We start from the raw sequence: 10,804 nt of genomic DNA, 5'->3' as shown, positions 1-10,804 counted from the left end.
AAGGTAGACAGAACCGGAAATCAGACTGGAGTCTGGGAGGAATTGTCAAGGGACAGAGTAGAAAGGGGAGGGGACAGGGGTGTGTGATGCTCTGGGGAATGGAAATCCAGGGGAGGGGGTGCGCCCTGTCCCGGAGGCATTATCACTTCAAAGGAGGGGGGCGTCTCTTGGAGATGGAGGCCAGCCTTGCTCACCTGCATCTGGACGACCACCTCCCTGCTGCAGCCGGGATTTCTGGGTGGGCTGTCAGGACCTTCCAGATAAATGGTGTCTCGGTGAAGTGCATTTCTCTACCAATCATCAGGGGTCCCTGCCACCAGAGCAAGGCCCCCCCAGGCTGGGCCTGTGCCCTCCCAGACCACAGAGGTCGTGGCCACAGTGAAGAATCTGAGGCCTTTGCTCAGGACACCCCCAGTCCTATGCCTCCCTTTCTGCCAGCACAGACACCAAACCCTTGGAGAAGCAGGAGGGCAGGGCAGGGCCAGTAGACGGATGGGGAGAGCCCAGACCAGGGGACACGCCTGGCCCGGGCCCAGGCTCCAATCTTGCCCCAAACCCCTGCTTCCGGGGGGCAGCCTGCGGCCCTGAGACAGCTCTGGTTGGCCTGCAGGAGCCAGCTCTCACAGGGGGCCAGAGGAAGCAGGACCAGAAGCTTCTCTCCCCAGGGCCACCCAGAGCCGGCTGTCCTACAGTGACCTACGCAGCCTAGTTCCTCAGGTGCCCACCAGCCGGTTACACCTTCCCATGGCCCCACATGTCCAAGCACGCACTGTATACAGGTGGATGCACATAAAATGCAAGTGAATTATTACATGAGGTCAGTTCCCTAAGCCCCCTCGCTCCCCAGATCCCTCGGACCTCATTTTCATAAGTACTTAAAAAAAAAGTCTTAGCAAGTCCCCAAAGCAAGAGTGTTTGCAAATAAATTACAGCAACAGTCCCATTAAATGTTTCTAAAAATTGTCTTTTTTAACTCTTAGCCCATCTCTCAATTAAGCAGATTTTATACATAACACTTTAAAAAAATTTCTGGTTTGCCAAGCGAAGCCTGTTTCTGTATTTAATAGTTTTATTTTTACCTTTCGCAATAATGACGGGGCACTTAAGAAATTAAGCTTTTTCTCAAGAGGCATTTCTCAAGATTTAATTTCACAACATGAATTATAACTTCAAAGTTAGGACTTCTGGAAGGGAGGGTCCTTTCCAGGAAAATCTTGGTTCTAGGACCGAAAGGCTGAGACACAAGATCAAATTCCTGTCCTGCCTTTTCCAGCGGAGGCAGTGGGCACCTCTCCACTGTTGAAGGCTTAGTCCCTGTGAAACGCAGTTAGTAGGGGCAGGTCAAGGTGGAGGGTGCCTAGGAGAGACCCCAGCACCAGCTCACAATCCTGACCGTGGCTCCTGGGGCATGCAGGTGAGGTCTTTGCTGCTCTCGAAGATTGGGCAGCAAAGCCTGGGGCTGACGTATGAAGAGTTGCATTATGTGTTCCCTGGCAAAGAGACCGCACCCCTCCAGGAACTGTCATCCCGCCAAGACCTCAAGGAACCAGGTCTTCAAGAAAAGAAAGAGATGATTGGGTATCATTTTATAGCAGTGGAATCCTGCATCTAACACTAACCATTGTGTTTTACGGTTTGACAGCTTCTGTCCTGGGGACCGATCGGGGCCCCTGGCTGAGCGGCTGTGGCCCCGTCCTCGGGCTCGGGGGAAGGAAGGGCCGCCCCCCTCTCCTGAGCCCACTCCCCAGGCTGTCCTGCACTGGCTCGTCTCAGGCCTCTGGGCCAGCGTGAGAAGCAAGAGTGGGGGTGCATTCCAGGAGCAGTGGCCCCTGACCCTCAGGACACGGCACCTTCCGGCAAGGCGAGACCACCATGGGTCCTCTCCCAGAAAAGTCCCGGACATGCCACGTTCTATGTGGCTTTGCACGGTTCTTAGACCCTTGGGGGCAAGGATGGTAGTAACCACCTTGCACCTTCCTAGATTCTCTCCGAGTCGATGATGCTGCTAGAACAGACACAAGCGGGCTTATGAGGACCCAAATAGTCAGGCAAGGGTTAGGGAGAGGCCAGCGCCGGGACAGCCTGGCCACCTGAGGATGGGGGGCTTCTTGGCATCTGGCGGTGGAGACAGTGGGAGGAGAGAGCGGGACCCTCCTCAGCAGACACAAGTACAGGTGCGGAGGGCACTGGCGTGTCTCTCAGAGACGGCTGCCTGGAGAGCTGGAGTCTCCCCGCCTGCAGGTCTGTGCTGGCGCAGCTGCAGGGCGCTGTGCACTGAGATCACCCTCCCCTCTCCTGCAGCGCTCCGAGCAGCCCCAGCCGCTCCTCTTCCACTTCCTTCTTTGTTGGTGGCGAGGGATTCCCAGGCCGCCATCACCCTTTGTGGATAGTGGGGGCCCAGGAGCCTGGGCGGTGTGGACTAGCTGGGGCCGGGAGGCTGGGACTGCGCAGGCCACTTCACCTCTGAGCCTGGGGTCAGAGGACACTTTCTTGAAGGGCTGAGAGTAAAGACTTTAGGATGTGTGGTCACGTGGCTCGGCCTCTGGCCCTCTACTCAGCCTGAGCTCGAAAACTGCCTGGAGGCAGACAGCGGCCCGGCCCGGCAGGGAGAGTGACACTTGACTGGTACGCAGCCCCACGTGCGGGCCCTGTTCTGTGACTCTGGCCTCAGACCGTCGGAAACACCTTCAGGCCAAAGGGCACCTGCAGAGCCAGGTCACGGGGACAGACGGACAGACAGGGGCACAGGTCAGAGCGTGGAAGTGACGAAGGAGTCCCGCGCCTGCTGTCGGGTAAGCAAGTGTCTTTATTGAGAACATGTACGTCTGGCAAGATCTGGATTAGCATTTTCTCTTATCCTCGTGAGTGGGACAGAAGGGTTGCAAGTCAGTGGAGGCACAGAGAGAGGGCCTCCTGCCCAGGGGACAGGATGTGGCTCTGCTGCTCCCGTGACGACAGTGACACGGAGGTCCGCGTCACCTTCCTGGGGAGGGCTCTGGACCGGCTGCCCCGCCGGGCAGTGTGCAGAGGGAGCTGCTCCCAGAGGCTCTAGCCGGCCAGCCCTGCCCTAGGTGGCCCGCACCTTCATCTCCGATACCTTGTAGCTGTAGTTGTACCCCTTCCCTGACCTCCAGTTGATGCCGTTTGCAAAGCTCTCGTGGGGCCCCCCAAGGTAGCGACCGTTCAGGTTTGACACATGACAATCCTTGTACCACCAGGCCCCCTGGTACTGCACGGCACAATTGGCAGTATTTTTGTCGCTGTCTTGATCTTTGGTGGAGAAGGCGTTGTCGTTGTGGGACGTCAGGGAATCACCTGCTCAGAAGGAAAGGTCGCCTAATTGGCACACAGGGCTAAGAGGTCCCCGACGCTGGTCCAGGTCAAAGCTGCTGTGTCCGATTGTGCACTGTGCAACTCCAAGGGGTGCCCCTCACATGACCCCAGGGAGCATCCCTCTGCTGATGGAGAGGCCTCGGTATCCCCTCATCTGGTCTGCTCCTGCCAGCTAACAGGCATCCTCTCACTTAGGGGGAGAACTCTTTCACTCCTCAGGGGAGAATTCCAGTCACAAGAGTGGGAATGGAGCCTTCAGGGAAATGGGCTCAATTATCATCCTTCCCCGTTTTTCATCAGAAATGGTAGTTAATAATAATGCCACAGCTTTTTGGACTTTGTCATGGGTCACATCAGCCTTGTGGGTACACTTAGGTGTGCGTAGTATTACCTTACCGTGTGGATAAGAAACTGGTGAGGTTAAGTCCCCAAGAACATCACACACAGAAGAGGCAGAGCCAGGACGCTAAGCAGGTCCTCTCTGCTTCCCCAAACCGCGCGCTGAAGCCCAGGCCACTGCTGTGCCCCGCGCGGACTCTCACCTGCACTGCCCCCGACAAAGGCTCCCAGGACCAGCTTGTACTTCTCTGTCTCACCCGCCATCTTGAATGACTGGTACTTGGCAAATTGGTGGTTGCCCTCAAAGTCCACGAGGTCTACCCGCAGCTCGCTGCTTCCTGTTGGAGGTGGGTGCTCAGGCCCCAGCAGAAGGGACCCTCTGCCTACAGGCACGGGGGGTGGGAATGTGGGCTTTAGGGGACGTCTGAACTTGGCATCGGGGACAATTCACCGGGAAGGTGTGAGAGGTTGGGCTGGTGGGAGGACCTCAGGGATGCCTCCCTGTTTTCAAATAGCTCCCCTGCTGCTCCATCAGCCATGCCTGAAATTCCACCATCAGTGGACCTGGACGGAATGAAGCCTCGCTCTAGTGGGAAACCCTAAATTCTCCTGCAAATAGCTGTGAATGCCATGGCAGGAAACCTTTGTACGTGTAGTTTCTTCTGCAAGGATTTCAGGCACATGAGTGGATACCGTCAAGGTTGCCATGAGGGAGCGGAAGGATTAAGAAAGGATTTACAGGTTTGCCGTTGAACTCAGGACCAGCTGTGAAGCTGATTCTGTGGAACGGAGAAGTGGGGTGAAGGGGCCTGCGTGGGGACCGCCACATGCACTGAGCGGGAGAGGCAAGGGAGGGGCTCCGTGGGCCTAAGATCCCAGTTTCAAGGAAGGACCAACCGTTGGAAGTGGGAGAAGGGCCACCCCGATCCAGATGGCCTCCCCCTCACTTCCGACTCTCGGGTTCTAGACACGATCGGTCCCGAGACCAGAAGTCGTCTTCACTCCAACAATCCACCTCCTCCGATTTGAACACTCAGAGAGTGTAAGAGGATACACGTCCTAGGTTCTCAGAGTAATAACCCCTCCTGCTGTCACACGTGACCACCCCGGGGGCCAGGGGGAGCGGGGTCCTCTGGCGCACATGGCCCAGGGCTGAGGTCAGGGGCATGTGCATTTCAGGCACCCCACCACAGAGCCCCCGGCCGCGGCCCTACCCTGGGCGGTCAGGGCGTGGATGTTTTCATTCCCCAGCCAGAACTCTCCCAGCTGACTGCCGAAGCCCTGCTTGTACGCGGCCCAGTCCCGGTAGAAGTCCACAGAGCCGTCGCTCCTTCGCTGGAAAACCTGCACACGATGGGGAGGGCTGGGGAGACGGGGTACCACTGCCGTCCCCCCACAGAGCACCCCGGCCACACGCGGGAGCAGCGCTGGTAGTTCACCGGCATCACAGGCTGAGGACCAGAACGTGGGTCTCATCCAAGAGCCCAGGGGCAGTCAGGGACACCCACATGGGACCAAGGAGGAAACGGAGGCTCAGAGAGGGCAGGCGACAAGCCCAACGCCACACGGCTGGAGAGGGGTGGGCACCTCCGGGCCTGAGCCCACAGCCCTGAGCCACGGGACTCCTTCCCGTGTGGGTCCACAGCCCCCTCCCCCGACATTTCTGATTCTCCCGACCTCAGTGAAAGGACGGGGTCAGCCTCTGCCTGGAAGGAGTGGACGGTCACAAAGGCCACTAAACAGTGCTCTGCCACCAGGTGAGGCTCCCAGGCACGCCCACCCCTGCCCAGGAACCCCACGGCCATCGCTGGGTGAACCCCACGGCCATCGCTGGGTCCCCCCCACTCACGGTCCACCCCCCGCCGTCCACGTCCATGTCACACAGCACGGTCAGGGGCCGGCAGTCGGGCAGGTAGATGGTGTACCAGCCGCTCAGAAAGTGTCCCCTGGTGAGCAGCTCCTTACAGGTCCGAGGTCCTGGGAAGGGAAGCCGGGGAATGGACGCCAGGACAGGAGCTCTGGGCGGGGCAGGGGGGAGGGGGAGGGGGAGGAGGGAGAGGCAGGGACACCTGCCTGGGGGAGGTGGGCTCTGAGTCCTGGGACAGAGACGCGGCCCCCAAGGCCACCCGGCTGTGACGGCCAGGCCCCGACGACCTGGCCATCCCCACCTCCCAGGGCTGCCCCCGCCTAGTCTCCTGGGTACCTGGCCTCCTCCAGGAATATACTCGAGTTATCCAGGCAATGGCTGCCTATCACTCGGGTAAGTGGGGAGTAAGATATGCGCAGAGAGGGTTTTGTCCTTGGAAGGTGGAACCTGAGTCTGTGCAGCTGGCCTTCTGGTCGACCCACCCCTCCCCCACCCCCAGCAGGAGCAGGTCCAGGCGGAGGTGTGGGGGTCGGCGTGTGCGCAGTCACCTGTGGCACAGGAATGAAGCTGCCCCGGCTCTCCTGTTGTGGGGAGCGAGGACATGCACGTCACACGTCTGGAAACAGCGCCCCCACCCCTGAGCCCCGTTGCTCCGTGAACACAGCGTGGAGAAAGGAAACCATCATCCAGCTCTTTGCAGGACTCTCAGCCTCCAGCCCTGCGGATCAGCTCCTAGACTCAGCATCCCTGGGCTTGCTCGGCCCCCACTGCATCCGGCCTGCCTGGGGGCTGGCGGCCAGCACCGTCCCGCGGGGCAGTGGCTGGACCGCCGTGCCGGCCACCTCGCCTGGGCTTCACGGCTCACGGCGGTGGAGGTGCAGCGGCCCCAGGCCTATCGCTTTCCACAGCCCATGTCTCCAGCACAGCCTCTGCTTGTGGAAAGTACTGGGGAGCATTTGGGATGTGGGTCTGGGCCCCAACCTCGCACTTTGTATTTGTAGCCAGAGCATGTGACTGTGTCTTGGCGTTTTGCCTTTTCTTGCTTTTACAAATTTTTAAATAAATGAGCATAAATCAGAGCATTATAAGCAAAATGTCCAAAATCATGTAGCAAAGCGGTATCGCCAGTCACCTGGGTCCAACTCCGGAGCCTCTGGGCTTTGAGCGCTCACCGGCCGCTGACAAAGCAGGCCAGGCTCAGAGGCTCCTCCTCCCGCACCCATCCGCTGCAGGGCCAGGGCCAGGGCTGTGGTCTGAGTTCCTCCCCCAGATGGTGGTAGCCGTGACCGAGCTCTCTGGATGCCCCAGTCCCCTGCAGAGCCTGCCCAGTGACCCCAGGGAGGCGGAGGGGCTCACCTTTCTCTCCGCTTGCGCCCTTTTCCCCTCGGTCTCCTGGGGAGAGACAGGAGATGCACAGCACGTCTGGTCAGTGGACGTCGACCCTCCGCTCTGGAAACCACCCAAGTGCTCACTTCTTCGGGAGCTGGGGCCTGGGGGGCGGGGCTGAGGCTCTGGGCACCACACGTGCATGCTCCGCGGCCCACGCTTTTCCAATGCCTGGGTCTCAGCTGGGCGAGTTGCAGGGGGGCTCAGAGGCCTGGATTCTGCCCTGGGTTATGAGAGGCTGCTCTGGACCTGGGGCCCCGGACTCGGGACCCAGTTCACACACTGTCTCGAAGCTCTTTGGAAACAGGAAATAGGACAGGTGCGTCTCTCACTTGGCCCCCCTCCCTCTCTCTGTCTCTCTCCCATCTCTCTCTCCACCTCCTCCCTCTCGCTCTCTGTCTGTCTCCATCTCTCATGTCTCTGTAGACAGGCCCCGGGGTCCTGCTCAGGGGTCCTAGCTCTTCATCACCTTTGGTACCTTTGGGCCCGGCCGGCCCTGCCTTCCCAGGGACTCCGGGAGAACCTCGCTCTCCTGTAAATTCCAAAGATACATCATTGAGGAAAAGGCAACCTGAAGAATTCTACTTGAGCGTCTCTGCCCTAAGGATACAGTTCCGACCCTCCCGTCCCAGCTGCGGTATCCTCAGGATCACCGCCCTGGGACTCAGCACGAGGGGACAGCAGGCGGCGAGGACAAAGCGCTCACAGCCCCCCGGTGCCGACCGGCCGGCGCGCCCAGCTCGGGCTCCAGGGAACCAGCAGCGATCTGGCCCCCGACCACCTCAGTGTAGCAGCCCAGGTCCAGGCCACCGTCACGGAGCCCCCCGGGGGCCTGGGACCAAGAGCACGTCCACAGAGACCCTGTCACACAGGCCCCTCCGGCCCCTTGGCTCTGGGAGGGAGGCGGGGCCCTGCCCTGTGCTCAGCCCTGGACGCAGGGGCGGCCGGGCGCAATTATGCCTCCCTCTGGGGTGGTTCTCTCTCCACCTCCAGAGAGGAGGGGTCGGGAGCCACGAGGCCTCCCAGGTCTGCGTTACTGATGTGAGCAGGGGGTAGGACCACCCAGGGCCCTGCCCCTCCTCCTGAGCCCTGAGGGGAGGGTCAGGAGAGGCGGCCCCAGGCTCAGTCAAGGCAGCAGGAGCGTCTGCCGGCAGGCTGCCCTCCCCGGGGAGTGTGGGTGTGTGGGGTGGGGCCGAGGGGGCGGCGGCTCGGCTTGGGGCGGGCCAACCACACCCACTGGTGGGCAGCTGCCCCAGCCCGGCCCCTCCTCCCAGTGTCCCCCCGGCAGGACCCCCAGCCTGGAGCCCATCGTGGTGGGCACACACAGCCCTCCCATCCCCAGGAGCTGCCCTGGGTGCCCACGGCCGCTGAGCTGGATGCCTCCCAGGACGTGAGAGGCTGGGGACCTCCGAGCTGGCCCTGTGTCCGCAGCCCTTGGAGCACCCACTCACACACAGGTCCGGGGCACTCACCCCTCAGCTGCATGCACACCTGCCCTTCATACCAGGCTCGGGGCCCGAAACCCCACAAGGGGGCCGCCACGTCGACGGGAGGGCTGTGGAGCGCTCGGGGGCCTTCCTACTGCGTTGAGGTCCAGCCCCACCCTCCCTGCTGATGGCTGACTGCTCTGAGCCCCAGTTTTCTCATCTGCGGTACAGACAGAAAACGCTGGGGCCGCAGTTTTCAGGTGAGAATACTGAGGTACGCGTGGCTTGGAATCTGGCCCACGGCCACGTAAAGCCAGGATCGAGGACCGGGAAGCGGGTGTTCTATGGAAGTGGACCCCGATGTGAGCTCATAGACTAGCTGCGACCAGCCCCCTCCTCAGGGAATGACAGATCCCGCTGGGCCTCAGGGGTCGCTCCTGACGCCAGCTCTGAGCAGGGTCGTGACCCAAGCTCCTGACCTGAGACCCGCAGGGGGCAGTGCCCACCCGGGCTCTAATTTGAGAAGAGCTGGTGCTCAGGCACCCCCATGCCCGAGCGCAAGCACGTACCCTTCTGTCCATTGGCGCCTGCCTCTCCTTTGGGCCCTGCGGGTCCAGGCAGCCCCGGGCAGCCTCGGAGGATGGAGAGCTTGTCGGAGCCCTCCAGACCCACCAGCTTCACCTCTGCAGAGAGACACAGAGCGCCAGTCAGGGAGCTCGTCCTGGGCCTGAGAGCCCTGCAGAGCCGGCGACAGGCCACCCGAGCCACGGGGATCTGCCACGTGGCGACCTCGGCCTGGGCCCTTGGCTGTGGCCCGAGTCACCCTTCTCAGATGAAGGGTCAGCCTGGCGGTGAGTTTCCCGCCTCTGGTGGGCACCGGTCAGGTGTGGAGGTGATGCAGGGCAGAGCCCTGGCCTTGTGGTCCACCCTGCCTGAGCCACTCTCCCCACAGCCTCAGTGCTGAATGGTGCCTGGCAGTGAGGTGTTCAAAAACGTTTAGTCTCCGCTTTTGAGAAGTGATGATTGCAACTCACTGTCACGAGGAATAAGGATATTGTCCAGAAGGGCTTAGCTCGGGGCCCAGCCCAGTTGGCTGTTAGCGCACGGGGCCTGCGGCTTTCAGACCCGACCGCTGTCAGGTCCTACTCACCTGGTGTCTGACTCACCTGGACAGGTGTCAGGGGCGGAGGTCATGGTGCACAGGAAGGTGGTGGCCAGCACTGCGGGCCCTATGGCCATGGCCACTCCACGCTGCTCCATTGCTCTGCTGTTGGCCGCCCGAGGAGCCCCGTGCTCTTATAGGGCTGTGGCCACGCACTGTCACCTCTGGCCCTGTTTCTCCTCCCGGTGGGGACAGCCAGTTCCTCCCCCGGCTTGTGGCGCCAGCTGGAGGTGGAAGCAGCCTCAGCTGGTTCTCTTCCAGGGCCCAGATCCTCCTTTCTGAGCATCTGACTTCCGTGCTCCCTGCGGACCAGCCCCACTTCCCCTCGGCAGGGACATTTCCCTCCAGCCACCAGGCGCCCTAGGCCCTGCATAGGGAAGGGCCAGCCCCGCCCCCCCCATCACCCAGCTCAGCCCAGGCCACACCTGAGGCCTTCTCGGGGGGCAGGGTTTGAGGAATTCATTTGCATTTTATGGGCTTCAAGTCTACAGAAATTTAGAAAGTTCTCCTGGGGTCTAGGGTGATCAGAGGGGAGGGGCGAGGGGAGCAGGATGTGTGCGGCAGGGGTTTCCCCAGGCCGGTGTGCCGTGGGCTTCCGACCGCAGTGCACATGCGGCAGGAGAGAAGCAGGGGCGGCCAGGCCAGGAGCATCGCAAAGTGTGGCCCTGGGACCATGACAGAGGCTGGACGTGAACCCGACTGCAGCAGTTCCAGCCTGGGGGGCGTGGAAGCGGGGCCAGGGGTGGGGTGGGGTGGGGGAGGGCATGAAATTGCTTGGGGGGGGCATTCAGCACCCACCCCAGGAGGGACCAGGCCGCGTGCTTTTCCCACACCTCCCAGGGAAGGGCCACACGCTGAGGCTAGCTGTCACCGGGACTCCCGTTAGAGATGGAGGTGGCAAGTCTGTTCCCCCAACCCCGTCCCAACAGCCCCTGCCCAGGTGGGGTGTTGGGATCCTGACCCCAAGTCAGACAGACTCATGTGAGTATCAAGGGTCCATCGGAGACAATTTCAACGTCCATGGGGTGTGTGGCCTGAGTCTATGACCGCTGCTCAAAGACCTCCACTCTGCAGGGGAGAAAAAGTAACGTTCTCCCCACCCTCTGTGTTCTCAGCTGAGACCCCTGTAATGCAAGACAGAGTAACAAGAGAAAAGCACAGAGAAGGTTCTTAGCACAGGTACTCTGTCCATATGGGAGACACCCCGGGGAATGAGTAATTCCCCGAGGTGGCTTAGAATTCAGGACACAGTACTGTCTCAGTAGGGGAAGGGGGGGTGGGGAAGGCGTC

The 10,804-nt window shown here is 61.0% G+C and overlaps 1 protein-coding gene across 1 annotated transcript; it reads right to left on the bottom strand.

Annotated features, from left to right (window-relative positions):
* Positions 1 to 3,067: 3,067 nt before the first annotated feature.
* LOC115850779 (ficolin-1-like) lies at positions 3,068 to 9,612 on the bottom strand. Its single transcript, XM_060299913.1, has 9 exons — positions 9,519 to 9,612; positions 8,922 to 9,035; positions 7,404 to 7,457; positions 6,896 to 6,931; positions 6,088 to 6,120; positions 5,522 to 5,649; positions 4,887 to 5,016; positions 3,876 to 4,010; positions 3,068 to 3,315 (listed from the first exon to the last, which is right to left on the bottom strand). Exons 1-9 carry the CDS (start codon positions 9,610 to 9,612, stop codon positions 3,068 to 3,070), a joined length of 972 nt encoding a protein of 323 aa, XP_060155896.1.
* Between the last annotated feature and the right edge of the window lie 1,192 nt (positions 9,613 to 10,804).

The sequence above is a fragment of the Globicephala melas genome, chromosome 6, assembly GCF_963455315.2.
Source record: "Globicephala melas chromosome 6, mGloMel1.2, whole genome shotgun sequence".
In the NCBI taxonomy this organism is placed as follows: Eukaryota; Metazoa; Chordata; class Mammalia; order Artiodactyla; family Delphinidae; genus Globicephala; species Globicephala melas.
Note: the sequence above shows the minus strand (reverse complement) of the source record. Positions and strands in the feature narration are given on the sequence as shown.